Source organism: Mercenaria mercenaria, chromosome 14 (genome assembly GCF_021730395.1).
Source record: "Mercenaria mercenaria strain notata chromosome 14, MADL_Memer_1, whole genome shotgun sequence".
In the NCBI taxonomy this organism is placed as follows: domain Eukaryota; kingdom Metazoa; phylum Mollusca; class Bivalvia; order Venerida; family Veneridae; genus Mercenaria; species Mercenaria mercenaria.
The window spans coordinates 32,929,762-32,946,602 of record NC_069374.1 but is presented as its reverse complement, the minus strand read 5'-3'; the positions used below and the strand labels follow the sequence as shown (position 1 = coordinate 32,946,602).

The window sequence follows — 16,841 nt, the reverse complement described above, 5'->3', positions numbered from 1 at the left end:
AACGCTATTGTGAATGAATAAGATCGCAAACTAATAACCAGCGCCAGCCATTGTTGAAATTATATCCTCAATACAAACTTTACTACTTTTTCAACTAAAAAGCTTTCCGTTTAAAAATGTATAAACTAGCGAATGTATAGAGTGTACTATCATACGAGATCTAACACTAAATTCAATGTCATCAAGCCTAGCGTATTTTCTATCCATTTCCGATATCTATATTGTCACTACTCATTCCATATCGATCCTATGATAAAAGGTTGTATTTTAAAACCAGATGTAATATTAACTTTTTTTTCGAGTTTTAATTCACACCAAGTGAAACAATAAATAGAGGTGAAGATTAGAACTTACAGATAAAATTATTGTTATTCTTTAGAGCCTTTCATAAATGTACTATTAGATGATAAAAGGAGACTTATAGTGTCTTCGCTTCACCGATCATTTAAAACGCGAAATTTATAAACATATCGCGTAAATTAAAAAATCTAAATGATTTAAAACGGCCGGCAAAAATAATATTTCGTGCTAAAACCTGATTTATATCACGAAAGGCGTATAATACGAAAATCAATCATCACATTTTCGCCTCTTAAGTCATTTAGATTTTAAAACACAAAAAGTTAATGGCGAAAACGCTGTTCCATACGACACTGCTGTTACTATAAACCATCTGCAATTTTACTTTACCCCGTCGATTCTTATTTCCATTAACATGTAACCATATATGTCGTCGGCGATAGTACGACAATTCAATCAGTATAAAGTATCCAAAGCAGATTTTATTGACAACCAAATTGGTCACGTGAGTACATTCATTATTCCTGGAAACGACAATAGTACATTAACATGATACTATAGCGACTGAAATGCAATCACATGATTACTCAATGATTACTTATTTTTTTGCCTTGCCTACTACTTCCAAAACGCCTTCGCCAATTATAATTGCATGTAAAGTTAGTGTGTCCCGAAGGCGTTAATCTCGTACGATGATGGAAATATATTGAATCACACGACAATCAGGCAATCTTAATGTCTAGAATTTCATGTTATAAATATGTGATTCTTTGGAAGATCTGGCACCATTTGAAATTTCCTTGTCTTTCAAACAGCGTTTATGTCTAGTACGTGTATTTCCAATTTTGTACACCTCTGGTATCACTACAAACAAATCTTACACAGCATTGTTTATTCATATATATTCCTTTTCACAAATGCATTAGTTTTCGAGGTGTAGTTTTCCGTTAAACCTTTTCCATTTAAGCGCCCCTTGTCTCGATTTGTCTCAATTCATGTACTTTCTGCAATATGTTATATGTCAACTGTCTAGATTCTACGACACCATTGACTTCGTGTTTGTCAATAACTCAATGTTATTTTCAGTAACGCAGTGCTCTTGCAAGACATTTGTTTGTTTTCTCCCAAGAGTGACGTTCTTAACGATAATTTGTAATTAACGTTTTGCAAAACTGTTAATTGACGGGCGTAAAATCCATATAAAGCACATATTTCAATGCACAATAATATGCTCCGTTTGTGTCGTCAACGCCTTCATGTACCACATTATCATTCTACGTTGCTAAACTTCCGTCTTCAGATGTTAATATTAATAAGTCGTCGGTTAAATTCACAATAACAATAAAATGGCTTAATACTGAAAATGAAAACATCAGTGGAGTAAAATAACGCCATAACCTTCCACCGTAAAACGTTAGTTTTATCAGGTTTGGGCTGATGATTATCTTTGTTTTGAACTCATTTTACGGTATGAGCCGTAGATTTGTCTACATGCTAGTTCTTCAATATCAACAAATGCCTTTTGGTACATTACAATCATGAGTTAGAAGTTTACACCGTAGCAATCCTTTTATTCAAGATAGTAATTCTGTCAATTATATAGTGCATTTTCATCTAACTGAATCCGTTCTCTTGTGGTATATTATTGTTCAATATAGACAGTCCAGTCTCGTTCGATTCCAACGTGATTTAGAAGATATTAACTTTAGCACGCAAACAAAACAATTTACCATTTTTGTTGCATGTATGTTTCTAGCTTTTTTTCTCTACACCGTTGCGAATACTTGATTGTCACAAAACAATTCTGCAGTTTCTCATTTACTGTAACGTTAGAAATCAATTAGCAGATTTAGTTCTATCGGACAGTTATGGCGGTTTTTCGTCATCAATCCTGCCCTCCGTTTCTTGTAAGAGACGCCAATGTGATATCTCAGCCAATAATTCGACACAGAGAAAGCTAAACTTCTAGACCCAGTCTATAATGTATCACATATGTTCCAGTCATTATACAGTCTTCTGAAGGATCCTGATTCTGACACCATTGAATGCATTATGCCGAACTCTGTCACTTGTTGCTAAGCAACGTATCAATGCTTAGCAGCCACATTAAATGAAATCACCGCGCGACAAGACACAGCCGTATTTGTAAGCTAGATCTGTTGCGACGTTGACACTGTGATCGCTAGCCGATTTTATCAATACTAATATAAGTTATAAGACATGAATAACGGCGCAAACTTCAAAGCAAATATATTCTTCTAGTAACGAGCCAGCCAACAGTTACAATTAACGCCTGAGTTTACGATACGATCAGTGTTAAACTTTTACTTTTTCAAACCTGATACAAAACTCAATCATTATTTAATTAAGAGTAATTTCTTCACTGGCTGCCATTCACTTGATCCGAGAATTCTAGTAATCACTCATGTTTTGTCTCAGTTAAATTGTTTCTGCTCACATAATATATTCACATAAAATCCATTTTGAAAAAGCATCCTCCGCAACTTTGGATATCTGTTTTTCTCAGTCAAATGTTTTGCAATAAGGTTCCGTATCACTTTAATAAGCTAGATTCAATTGTGTTCGGAAAGGTTTCTGCCGTCTCAGACAGCAGTTAAATCACCAATAATCAATGGCTCTCAACACTATATAAACAAGTGAATGAAGTATTGCCATGCAATACAAAGTCCCCTACTGGAAGGTACCTAATTTTCTCTACTGCAGTATAACATAATGAACTGATATCTGTCAATGATGTATAAACAATATTGTACTACATATACAATATGTTATAACAACACACTTGGATTAAAATGTGCATATATAAAAACCCACAGTTGTTTTATTATTGAATTTTTTTGGCTGATTATAAAAATGTTATCATGTAAGTTATTTATAGTAACAACAAAGGGAAATTAATCTTTAAAAAAAATCTATATAATATAAGTCCACAAGAAACTCTTTACCAGGTAGAGATAGGTCAAAATACACCTAAAAATTGGATGTAACATGCATGCTATACCACAGAAAAGTGGTCTCGATTTTTCTCTTCCGCCAGTAATAAAAAAGTTACAATAAAATCTATTTATAGTAACAACAAAGGGACGTAATTCTAAAAACAAGGGTGCCTCATGGTGGTGAACATTTGGTCCAAGTTACATCAAATCCCTCCATGCATGAAGAAGAAATGTTCCGTACAAAGTCATTCTTGAATTTGACCTTTGACCTCTAAATATGACCTTGACCTTAGACCTAGGGACCTGGTTCTTGCGCATGACATGTTGTCTCATCCAGGGGAATATTTGTGCCAACTGATATCTAAAACCTGCTTTGCATGACAAAGTTACAGACCGGACAGGAAAAAAATCCTCTTGACCTTTGATCTCAAAGTGTGACCTTGACCTTTAAGCCAGGGTACTGGGTGTTGCGCATGACATGTCGTCTCATCATGGGAAACATTTATGCCAAGTAATATTGTAATCCCTTGATGGATGACAGAGTTCTGGATCGGACAGGGATAAAACCTTATTGACATTTAACCTCCAATTGTGACCTTGAACTTTGAGCTAAGGGTCTGGGCTTTGCACACGACATGTTGTCTCATCATGGGAAACATTTGTGCCAAGTAAAATTAAAATCCCTTCATGGATGGCAGAGTTATGGACGGGACAGGAAAAAAACTCTGTTGACATTTGACCCCCAATTGTGACCTTGACCTTTGAGCTAGGGGTCCGGGATTTGCGCATGACACATCATGGGGAACACTTGTGCTAAGTGATATTAAAATCCCTTAATGAATGTCAGAGTTATGGACCGGGCATGAAACAGACCCTGTTCATGCTATGTTAACATCTGACTGCTATGTGTGACCTTGACCTTTGAGCTAGGGGTCTAAAAGTTGTGCATGACACATCGTCTTATTATGAGGTACATTTGTGCCAAGTAATATTAAAATCCCTTCATAGATGGGAGAGTTATGGACCGGACAGGAAAAAAGCCCTGTTGACATTTGACCTCCAATTGTGACCTTGACCTTTGAGCTAGGGGTCCGGGTTTTGCGCATGACACGTCGTCTCATCATGGGGAACATTTGTGCCAAATAATATTAAAATCCCTTCATGGATGACAGAGTTATGGACCGGGCACGAAATTGCGGACGGACGGACGGACAGACGGACGGAATGACGGAAAAGTGCATTCCTATAGTCCCCGAAACTGGTTTTCAACCAGTAGGGGACTAATAATTCAATAGACAGGTTTACAATTCATGCTAAAAAGCAAAGCCCGAATTTGGAACGCTCTAGTATTTTGATTGTAATTAGAAGAATGCACTTTTCTTCGATTAATCACAAAATTTTATGAACTGATTTTTTTATTTTCATATATTTAATATGCAAATTCAATAGTGTATTACAGACATTCCGATCTGAATAAAAAAAGATTTTGCTACAATATGAGGTTCACGGCGTCCATATGGACATTTTTATGTAATTTTTGCCGTTTGCTTGATAACTTGTACACTATATGACCTCATAAATATGGAGAAGGATGTCATGTATTTCAACCAGTTCTTGTTATATTTGTTGCAAGAATCAAATTTCTATAACGGTAAGTTTGATAGTTTTATACGTGTATATAGGACATTATTTTGAACAACTCAGTCCGGGTTGAAAAGAAAGTAAAACATTAAAAACCAACACAGGCAGGAACCATCGATTTCACACAAAAGACCGATTAAAAGCTTGCTTTATTTTTCTTTCATTATAACAGATGTGATTAGCGTGCGAAATAAAATGATGTGCAGAAGTATTGAGCTTCTCTTGACTTAGTGACTGCTGCGGCATATATTTCATTGATAATTTCTGCAGTTGTATTTGCTATGTAATAACTGAATTTATTGTCAATACATTCTCGAAAAGAAAAGTCTGTGCAAACACGACATGGAAATTGCATCAATATCAGAATCGATTTAGGGTCGGTTGCTATGCAAATCTGATATGTACGCTGATAAGAAATGGTTGGAAAGGTAGGATGGAAAGCTCAAATAACATGATCCTAGGAACGGTTTTATAAATCTAACATCAAGTTCTAAATATGGAGTATAGCATAAATAAATTTTGAGAATCCATGAGAAAAACCCTTATTTCATAAAACAATCCAGAAGAAAATGTTTTGATAAAATGCTGATAAAATGCATTTTACGTTGAAAAGTCGCATTTAGTGTAGTGTGTATCACGCGATAAATTTAGACAAACAGTATTATTGCCCTCATTGGAAATTTCTTTTTTATTTTAAGACTTACAACACATGAAAGGAACTTTGGCATAAAAGCTCATGTCCAAATCCATCATGTTAATCTGGAAAATCACGGAATCAACTTATCCGCATTTCTACGATGAAACGGATTTCTTCTGGAAAGGCAAGTCGTCAGACGACAGAAGTATCTGCATATACAGGGTGACCAACCCACGTGACTTTTGAATACCGTACACACGCAGAAAACGTCTCGATTCAGGTAACACTGTCCATATACTTTCCTTAATATTTGAAATGTTTTCGTAAAATGAAGTACGTCGAAGACAGCAGAGTGAGTACTTTTCTCTGTACAAAGCGTATGCCGTCAGTGCGCAGTACTTTTCTCAAACATTTCGCCCGTTGACTAACTGTGTAGACAACGTATACACTTTCTAAGTTGGGCGGAGTGTTTGGGAAAAATACTGAGAACTGATTGGAGAAGTGTTGTGCGGGGGAAAACACTCATTTTGCCGTCTTCGACGCACTTTATCCTACGAAAATCCGTCAAGTAATAAAGAAAATATAGGCAAAAATGTCACCTGAAGCGAGATATTTTCTCCTTGTGTGCGGTATCAAAAAGTCACGTGGGGTGGCCACCCTGATATATGCTTGCAAAGAAGCGCAAGAAGCGAGTCACAACACTTGTTCCGAAAAGTCGACAAGAAAATGGTGTAAAGAAAGTTCGTTCCGGTTAACCAAATGGTCATATCATTTTACTGAGATGTAAAAGAAAACAATAGCAGTTCTCACCATTCCCTGGCCATGTTTTGGATTTTACTAATGGGTTAGTTGGGATGAATGTATGATATCCGGTGAAAGTTTTCTCTCACTTATAACAGGTTTTGTAGAAAATGGCTTTTTTTTCACTAAAATGTATGGGGTAGACCACTTTCTCACTTAACAGTACATATATGTTGCAATATGTTTAGATATTTTTTTTGTTTTACATTATAGTAATTGATTTTGCACTGTACACATAATAATTCAGACCTTGACATAAAATGTATGTGTTAGAATCAATGAAAGAAGAAATGCAATGTTTATTTTCAAAAGTTGAAAAATTCTGAATTTAGCACATACTATTAGTACAAAACGTTTTTTTCTTCCAATAAGAAATTAACCAAATTGTATGTCAACATATTAGCATTTAATATGACGGAAAACTATATATGTCTTACTTTCCGTGTTTAGATACGCTGATTTACTTTTCCATTTGGAACGAACTTAAAAAAGGTAAAGTTTCTTGTTTAACGTGGGTAGTCGACGAAAGTCCCCACCTGGAATGGACGGAACAACTTATTTTCAGCCGAGCCCACGGCAGGCGTCATATTTACCTCCCCAGAATCCAGTCTAGGCCGATACTGCTGGAAACAGTACCAATTTCAGTAAATCACCCAGCACTGAACACTAGACGGAATATCAGCTTACACCCTTTATTTACAGAAACAAGATATAATTGCATTCCATTTCACTTGAAAGTCAAGTCACAAACCGAATAAGATACACATCAAGGCACATTTATCAATAAGCATCTACTTAATTGTTCTAACAGCAAGCCGCTCGGTGTATAAAGACATACCTGTTTCACTGTTCCAAAGGCAAGTCACTTTGTGTATGAAGACACATTTACATGCCTGTTTTTCAAGGTCACATGATGGTTAAACGGCACATCGGCATGCCTGTTTCCAAGGAATGTTATGTTGTATTTTAAGACACATCAACTTGCTTGCAAGTAACGTGGTGAATGGAGACTTTTTAGCTTCTTCTTCTTGTGACAGTCAGTCGTCCCCTAAGCAAGTCCTGTCGTTTTTACACATTTTTCTGTCATATACCACTTAAGTGGTGTGGTACACATTTACATGCATGCTTCCAATGAATACTAAAACACATCTGCGTTCGTTTTTTTCCAAGGCAAGCCGCATATGTATGAAGATACAAACATCTCTATGCCTGTTCTCTTGGTAAGTCATGTGATGTGATACGTCAAATATGCATGCCTGTTTTCAAGGCAAATCACGTTGTGTATGAAGACACAAAAGCATGCCTGTTTTCAAAGCAAATCACGTTGTGTATGAAGACACAACAGCATGCCTGTTTTCAAGGCAAATCACGTTGTGTATGAAGACACAAAAGCATGCCTGTTTTCAAGGCAAATCACGTTGTGTATGAAGACACAACAGCATGCCTCTTTCCAAGGCAATCTATGAAGACACAAAAGCATGCCTGTTTTCAAGGCAAATCACGTTGTGTATGAAGACACAAAAGCATGCCTGTTTTCAAGGCAAATCACGTTGTGTATGAAGACACATCAGCATGCCTCTTTCTAAGGCAATCTATCCAAGACAAGTCACGTTGTGTATGAAGACACAACAGCATGCCTCTTTCCAAGGCAAGTCACGTTGTCCATGAAAACACAACAACATGCCTCTTTCCAAGGCAAATCACGTTGTGTATGAAGCCACAACAGCATGCTTCTTTCCAAGGCAAGTCACGTGGTCTATAAAGACACATCTGCATGTCTGTTTTCAGGGTAATTAATATGATGTTTGAAGACACATCTATATGCATTTCTACGTAGCAAATCACGTGTATATGTCTGTATGCATGTTCCCAAAGCAAGGTAGGTGGTTTATTACACATCTGCACACCTGTGTCCAAAGCAAGTCAAATAATGAACGTAGACACAGTTACGTGCCTGTTCCGAGGGCAGGTCACAATTTATATAAAACAAACACTTAGTCTAAGGTAATGCATACTTCTTCATAGGTAAGTCCAATGATTTAAACATTTTGATATTTCGACATTTAAGTAAACACGTTAACTAAATTCTTCGTCGACGAAACTTGAAACGCCGTTTTACTTGATGTAAGAAGAACCGCTTCTGTCGGATAATAATCATCATTATACATATCGTATGTGGTAAATAGACCTTTCATTAACAAGGAGATAAAAGCTGTCACATACCTCTTATCAAGTGACCAGTTAATCAGAGGTTAGATCTAAGTCCGTAGCGACGGTCAAATACATTTTATTAAAGCATTGCTTTCCATAACTAACTGCTGTCGTGATTTTAACAAAACTGAATGTTTGTATTTGAAGTTGCAATTAACTAATTAACTGTTCAGTCGCTGAAAACAAAATCGAATATTTCGCCTGTCCTTGCAACTCGTATTTTGAATGTATAATATAACAATGACTTACTATTTCACTGTACGTCCGATCAACACTCAGAACAAATAGAGTAGTACAAAAACGATAGTAAATTCCAACTGATTTGACTTGAAAAAAGTGAAAACATTATGAATGTTAAATGGATAAAAACACAAACTTGCAGTTTCCGTAACAAAAGTTAATGAATGAATGAATGAGTTGAATGAATGAATGAATGAATGAAGTGTGTGAGCAAATGTGAAAGAATTGATAGAAAACAAATGAACAGAAAAATGAATGAATGAATGATGCATGAAAGTTACTGAATGAATGAATGAATGAATGAATGAACGAATGACTGAATATACCATTGACTCTCTAGAATATGAACACGAGAATAAATTTGTAGGTATTGTAGTACTCACTCCTCCCGGTCGGATCCTCACATGACTCTGTGTAACGATTGTTTCTCTGAATAGGATGGCACTTGAACCATAGACCTTCATGAGCGTAGTGGTCCATAACTGAAAACACGAGAAAACCGTTCTTACATGTAATTTAGCTTTAACAATTCATTTTTTATACTTGAATTGAACGTCTAAAATAGACTGGTCCATCCTTCAATTTGGGCAGTGTCACTTATTTTTCAAAGGGGTGTTCACTGAAAGGTTACGTACTGAATAGCGAACAGTGCAAACCATGATCAGTCTGCACGGACTTGCCTGCATTGGTCGCAAAGGCAAAATCACTTGCCACCAGCAGGTTAAAACGTTTAAAGAGACAGCGGTACAACGATAGCTAAATTCTGTCAGAAGCTATGTGTATTTCAAAACAAATGAACTAGTTTTTGAACTTTTCATATTGTTTATATTCACGGAAGAAAGACACAGGAGACGTTTTGCACATGAGTACGACACGCTTTACTGCCCATAGTAAAAAGATTTTCGTTGACATGTTATGTTTCTCAAAAAAGCATTTGTATTGCTTTCCGGATCAATAAGTTCTTAATTGTTTTGCTTGCTACATTCTGAAAGGTGATTATATAAAAATATTACAAAGATATATACAGTGTACAAATATATTAACGCAGAGGGTGTCTATAAAATGGCCGGCGAAACTAATGGATAAAGAATGGAGGGGACAAGTAAGGACTAGTAAGTAAATTACAGAAAATCCAAGGCCATGGATTTACCTTGAAGACTGTTAAAAGGAAGCAAACGACAAATAAAAAGTAAATTTACATTATCACATGGGATGTACTACGTGACATCAGTAATTGCTGGGCTTGATGTCGATAAATGTCTCGGTTTTGTTTTTTAACGGTTGCGACGGCTTTGGATCAATCTGACTAAAGTACATATCCTATTACGCTACGCTTAGGATCTTAACACTAGCTATTGCTAGCCTCGTTCTGACGACCCTTCCGCTAGCCAATCAAAAGCTAACTTACAACATTCTGCAAGCTTAAAAAAGCCTTGGTTTTTGATATCGACAATTCTTATGTCGTAAGAGGTCAGATAGCCGGTTAGCTCAGTCGGTAGGGCACTTGCTCTGTTAGCGACGGGTTCCGGGTTCGAACCTTGGACTGTCTGCAAATTTGTCTTACTCTTTGACATTCGAACAAGTCGTCTGATTGGTTCAAATAAAAAAAGATTTGCGAAAATAAAAATAGTAATATTGGAAATCCAAAATATACAGAAGACGAATGTGAATGGGTCGTTCTCAGTTTTTCGTTTAGAAGATCAAGTACTTTAGTCAGATTGGATTAATTTATCATTTCGGCTGATTGTATGTATTATTTAGAAGAGACAAAAAATACGATGATCAACATCAGATCATATCTTGATGTAATTCCCATAAACAGTTCTGTATAACTGTCTTTGAATAAGAAAACTGATTTTATTTAATTAACTTATACGTGTTTAGATACATACAAGTATATTCGTAAATAATTCAAAATAACTTCGGCACGAGAACTTTGAAGTCTTAGATACAGCATTTATGGACGAGTTTGTAGACACAACGAATAAATACAGCGTTCAATGGCTCATTCACTCACAATATAGATCGAAACAAGAATACGTTTTATCTTAATGATTCAAGTGAATTAGTCTTTGGCAAGCAGTAACTAGTAAACAGGGAGAATAAGTAAGGTGTTTGCCATACTTCAGTAGGATTACGTCTTGCAGCCTTGTTTGTGCCGTAAATTCTGTGAGATTTGTTTCATTGATTGAATCGTTGAAATGGTCCATAGTTGCTTACCAGATATTCAAGCGATATAATGGCATTTGAGGATTTAGAACATGCTGTCATGCTTTTCCATTCCACAAGTTTTCCTGATGACATAGAACCGAGTCATATTAAAGAAAAAAACTCGTCATCAAACTGTGTTACTGCAACATTAGACATTGACCGGCATCAGACTAGTACTTTAAGCGACACCCAACCTTCAATATCCCTAGTGAAAATACCCCTACTGAAAATGTAGATAATTTGAAAACTACCCCATCCCATCCTAGAGTAAACCGGTATTTGCTTTGTATCTGCGTAGCTACGCCAGTACATAATTAAAGCTGGTTAATCAGAGTTTAGTCAAGTAATAAATTTGTTAAAAGAGTTCGCATTTGATAACATACACTTATTTACTTTATATACATGTTAGATTTTCACTGGAGGTATCAAGAGTATTATGACTCGAACCACTGCACGCTATCCAAATACCAGTTTTTGGAAATTTAGTTGGCGTTTCAAGTTAAACCCTTAATTGGGCATAAAAACAGCAGCTGGGTGGCGTCGGCCTGTTGGCTCATCCCCAGATATCCTCCTTCGTAAAAACAAAATCCCAGCGGCAACATTTTGATAGGTAAAAAACAAGGGATATAAAGCCGTTAACGATTCATAAATACTATAGCCTCAGTTATCTACCGTTCCACTTCAGCTATGTTGATACGAAATATTTATCTGTTTATATTTACATATCAAACAACTTCTATTTTTAAGTATATTTCGACATTTAAGAGATCCGTATGTATGCGAAACCTGATTTTATTACTCTTGTCTGTATATCTAACACTTTTAAATGTTCTCATTTTTGTTTCAATGACTGCGTCTATTAATAATACCCGAACGGGGAGTTAAACGGTATTCCAAGGCAGAGAGTGTAAAGCTTCTATTCTTCAGTGTAGTTGGACATTATATATAGATTCTTATGTATGCGTATAAATACACGGAAACCTAGCAGACAGGCGAAAAAAGGATGACGAGAAAGTTGGTTACCTATTCCTTATTCCTTTTTCGAATAAGGAATAAGTAACTAAGTACTTTTTGTTACTTATTCCTTATTCAAATGCGAATAAGTAACAGACACATTAACACCAGATAAAGTCTCATCTCCTACAAAAACGTGTTCTGAACACATCTCATATCTATTTCGCCAAGCAATGATAAAAGTCGAATAAGAAATAGTAACTGGATTCATTTTTGTTACTTATTCCTTATTCAAACGCGAATAAGAAACACACAAATTAATAACATATAAAGTCTCATCTCGTTCACCAATTCTTCAATATGATTTAATCATTCACTATAAGACCTACAAAACGTGTTGTGAACACATACCATATCGTTTTCGCCGAGAACTAAAATACGTCGAATAAGGAATAAGTAACTGGATTCATTTTGTTACTTATTCCTTATTCAAACGCGAATAAGTAACAGACAAATTAACAACAAAAAAAGTCTCATCGCGTTCACTATTTCTTTGACATGATTTAATTACTCACTATAAGACCTACAAAATGTGTTGTGAACATATGCCATGTCTTTTTTCACTTAGAAGTATTATAACTCGAATAAGGAATAAGTAACTAGTTTCATTTTGTTATTTATTCCTTATTCCTTATTCAAACGCGAATAAGTAACAGAGAAATAAACACCAGATTAAGTCTCATCACGTTCACCATTTTTTTCAATATGTTTTAGTAACACACTTTTCAACCTACCAAACGTGTTCTGAACACATGAGAAAATTTCAGAAGTCGAATAATTAGAACTGGAAAAAGTAAAAAATGAATGAACCTAAGATAACACCTCATCTCGTTCATCATTTCTTCCTCTTGATTTTATTACTCACTATAACACCTACAAAACGTGTTCTGACCACATGTCATATCGTTTTCGCCGAGAACTGATATACTTCGATAAGGAATAAGTAACTGGATTCATTTGATACGGTATGTGTTCACAACACGTTTTGTAGTTCTTATAGTGAATAATTAAATCATATTGAAGAATTGGTGAATGAGATGATACTTTATATGGTATTAATTTTTGTGTTACTTATTCGCGTTTGAATAAGGAATAAGTAACAAAAATGAATCCAGATGAGACTTTATCTGGTATTAATGTGTCTGTTACTTAAAAGGGCTATCGTACCTAAATTGGAATTAACATTTAAAGACGCAACGATTTGTGCAATATGTTCAGACATGAACATTTTCCTTCAAAAACTAAAAAAACAAATTCATGAAATTTTGCCAGAGCCATTAAGTATTATATACAGTGCAACTTTTGCTATGAATTCAAATGAGGATTTGATAAATATAATCTTTATTCCTCTAAAAAGTTAAAATGACAAATATGAATATTAAATCGTTCTTTTTTCTCTAAAAAATGAGATGTTCGAATTTACTTTCAAACTTGAAAGGCGAGTAAACAGGCCAGGTTACGAAAAAAAAAATACAGTAAATAAAGTCAATAGTACATATACAAAGTATCCAGTGAAGCCCGTCAGGGCTAATTATTTCTTTTGGAAATTAATCGGATTATTCAGGGTTTTTTTTTCTGTCTCAAACATATGGCCCAATGTTCACAAAACAATTTCAGTCTCAGCCGAGCTTGAAAATGGAACTTTATTTGTCATTTATATCTAAATTGCATATTTAGATTTAAATATAATGTTAACGACTTTTAGTGGCTGTTCATAGCTGATGGTCAGTCTCAGTTGGAATTTCGTCTTAAAAGAAGTTCTAGTAAAATTTGCTTTCCACATTTCTATCTCAAACGCATGTTTTGTGAACATGGGGACATGGGCAATTTAAGTGTGTGAGACTAATGAACTTTCGTATACGTCCCTGTAAAAATTCTCCACTATATATAATTGTATATAGTAAAATGCATTCGGTATTTTTTTACATTACGTGGACGTATTTTAGACGAGATGAACATTAATGTCTACATTAAATAGAAGGCTGTCAATCAATATGTTTTATGAAAGACTAAAATATAAAACATTCAAAAAACACAAATTAATCGTGTGGAAAAAAACGTCAATTGTGCCGGAGTCTGTGTTACGCCAGTATACTGATATGCAGATTCTGTTCCGGATGATATTTGAAATATCTTAGTTTTTTTATTTATATTCGTAACCAGGTTCCTCCGGAGGTTTAGGAGGTTGGCGACACTCCTACGTGCAGGGTGTAAAACCTCAGTTATAAGTCACACTAGAAAGATTATGAGTATTTTGTAATGAAAGATCCAGTTTCCCGAGGGGTAAGAGCACATATACTTTCTCTTGCGAAGTCAGTACATTAGCAACTGAGCTACAGAGGGCTATTGACTTTATTATATGTGTAATAGGCTTTTTTTCTTGTTTTACAGTTGTACGGCTCCAAGGTATAGATATGTCGAAATACACCTAAAAATTGGAGGTACCATCCATGTTGTACCACAGAAAAGTGGTCTTGGTTTTTCCCTACGGCCAATAATAAAAAAGTTACTAAAAACAAGCTATTTATAGTAACATAAAAGAGAAGTAATTAAAAAAAATGACTGTAAGTTAACAACAGAAGGATCTGCCAAATAAATCTGTTGACATAAATGAAATTTCAGATCAGTATCTTCATTAGTTACGGAGATATACCCATTTTAATTTGAAATAAAGGGAGGTAATTTGACATAAAATCAGTCCATAGTTATCTACCCTCATTGGCTCAGTCCAACTAATGACAATAATGAAATTTCAAATAAGTCCTATAAGTACTTACTGATATAAATCCATTTTGATTACAATCAGGGGAGGTAATCAGATATAAAATAACTCTGGAACCTACGAATGGATCTGATTTGTCATGGAATCCAAGATTTATTGTTGTTGAAGATATTTGGAAGTTTGTATCAAATAAAACCATAAATGAAGTCTCTATATGGCTGCAAAAGCCAAAATAGCCAATTTTGTACCTTTAAGGGGCCATAACTCTGGAACCTATGAAGGAATCTGGCCAGTTCAAGAAAGGAACCAAGATCTTGTGGTGATACAAGTTTTATGCCAGTTTGGTTAAAATCAAATCATAAATGAAGCTGCTATTGTGCAGACAAGGTCAAAATAGCTAATTCTGGCCCTTTCAGGGGCCATAACTCTGGAATCCATTAAGGGATCTGGCCGGTTCAAGAAAGGAACCGAGATCTTATGGTGACACAAGTTTTGTGCAAGTTTGATTAAATTCAAATTATAAATGAAGCTGCTACTGTGCAGACAAAGTCAAAATAGCTAATTCTGGCCCTTTCAGGGGCCATCACTCTGGAACCCATAATGAAATCTGGCCAGTTCTAGAAAGGAACCAAGATCATATTGTGATACAAGTTGTGTGCAAGTTTGGTTAAAATAAAGTCATAAATGAAGCTGCTATTGTGCAGACAAGTTCAAAATAGCTAATTCTGGCCCTTTCAGGGGACATAACTCTGGAACCCATGAAGGAATCTGGCCAGTTCAAGAAAGGAACCAAGATCTTATGGTGATACAAGTTGTGTGCAAGTTTGGTTAAAATCAAATTATAAATAAAGCTGCTATTGTGCAGACAATGTCAAAATAGCTAATTTTAGCCCTTTCAGGGGCCATAACTCTGGAACCTGTAATGGGATCTGGCCAGTTCAAGAAAGGAATCGAGATCTTATGGTGATACAAGTTGTGTGCAAGTTTGGTTAAAATAAAATCATAAATGAAACCACTATCGTGCAGACAAGAAATTGTTGACGCACGGACGCACGAGACGGACGGACGGACGGACGGACTGACGACGGACGACGGACGAAGGGTGATCATAAAAGCCCACCTTGTCACTATGTGACAGGTGAGCTAAAAATACAGTGTTTTGTCGTGTTCTAACATCTGCAGAATCCCGAGGGTTTGACCGAGCAAGGGTTCCAACGTTTCCCGAGAGATTCTGAAGACGTTACAACACAAAATGAACATGCTTTAATGCTATTCTAGCATAAAACGCGTAAAAACGCGTAAAAACTAATAAACAAATAAATTATCCCTTAACTCATTAAATTTTCATGAAACGCGCAGGAACGTCTTCTGTTTTTTTCACGTTGACGTCATTTTCTTTTGAATTATCCGTTTTGGGGCCGTATTGCGTTTACGCTTTGTCACGGGACGCGCATAATATAAAAAGGTGTTTTAACAGCTCGTGAGCGCGAGAATCTCTCTGTTAACACACGTTTTTCCTCCTGTTTAAATACCCCGGAAAAGTGACAAGAACTCCAATTTCATGCTAGAAAATATGTAGAAAACTCCCAAAAAGCGCTAATCAAGTTATAAAAATTTGATGCAAAATAGAAAAAAATAACGGTATTATACATTATATAATGATGTGTCATTACGTCCGCGATCAAATGTATCTTCATAACCTAGCACATTTCAATAATTTTAGCGCGAATTTGTATATCATACATTTTGTTTAGTAACGTTTAAACTGAAAAAAAAAAATAACAACAAACAACAAAGACACATAAATAAAGATAAAACGAATGAAAAAAGTGCAACAACTAGGCTTGTACATTAATTTGCATGTATATACCTGCGGTTTTGTATAAATTATTTTTCTTATACAAAAGTAACTGCCATACTAAAATGATTTGAAAATACAACAAAGAAAACACGACCGCTGTTAGTCACAAATGTCATTCAATGACAAGTAAATGTATATTAAAACCATACTGACGGAAACAAAATTTAGCTGTATTACAAATGCTTGTTTATTGTTTATATGAATTTATCGAGAACAAGAAATACATAATCCAGGATTTTGAAATCA

General features: G+C 35.4%; 1 protein-coding gene across 1 annotated transcript in view; it reads right to left on the bottom strand.

The window, feature by feature from the left end:
* LOC128548156 (uncharacterized) overlaps nt 1-16,841 on the bottom strand; it is a 65,038-nt gene that overhangs the window by 26,664 nt on the left and 21,533 nt on the right. The window contains exon 3 of the mRNA XM_053522577.1: nt 9,171-9,269. Coding sequence (XP_053378552.1) covers nt 9,171-9,269 — 99 coding nt within the window. The remainder of the gene's footprint in view (nt 1-9,170; nt 9,270-16,841) is intronic.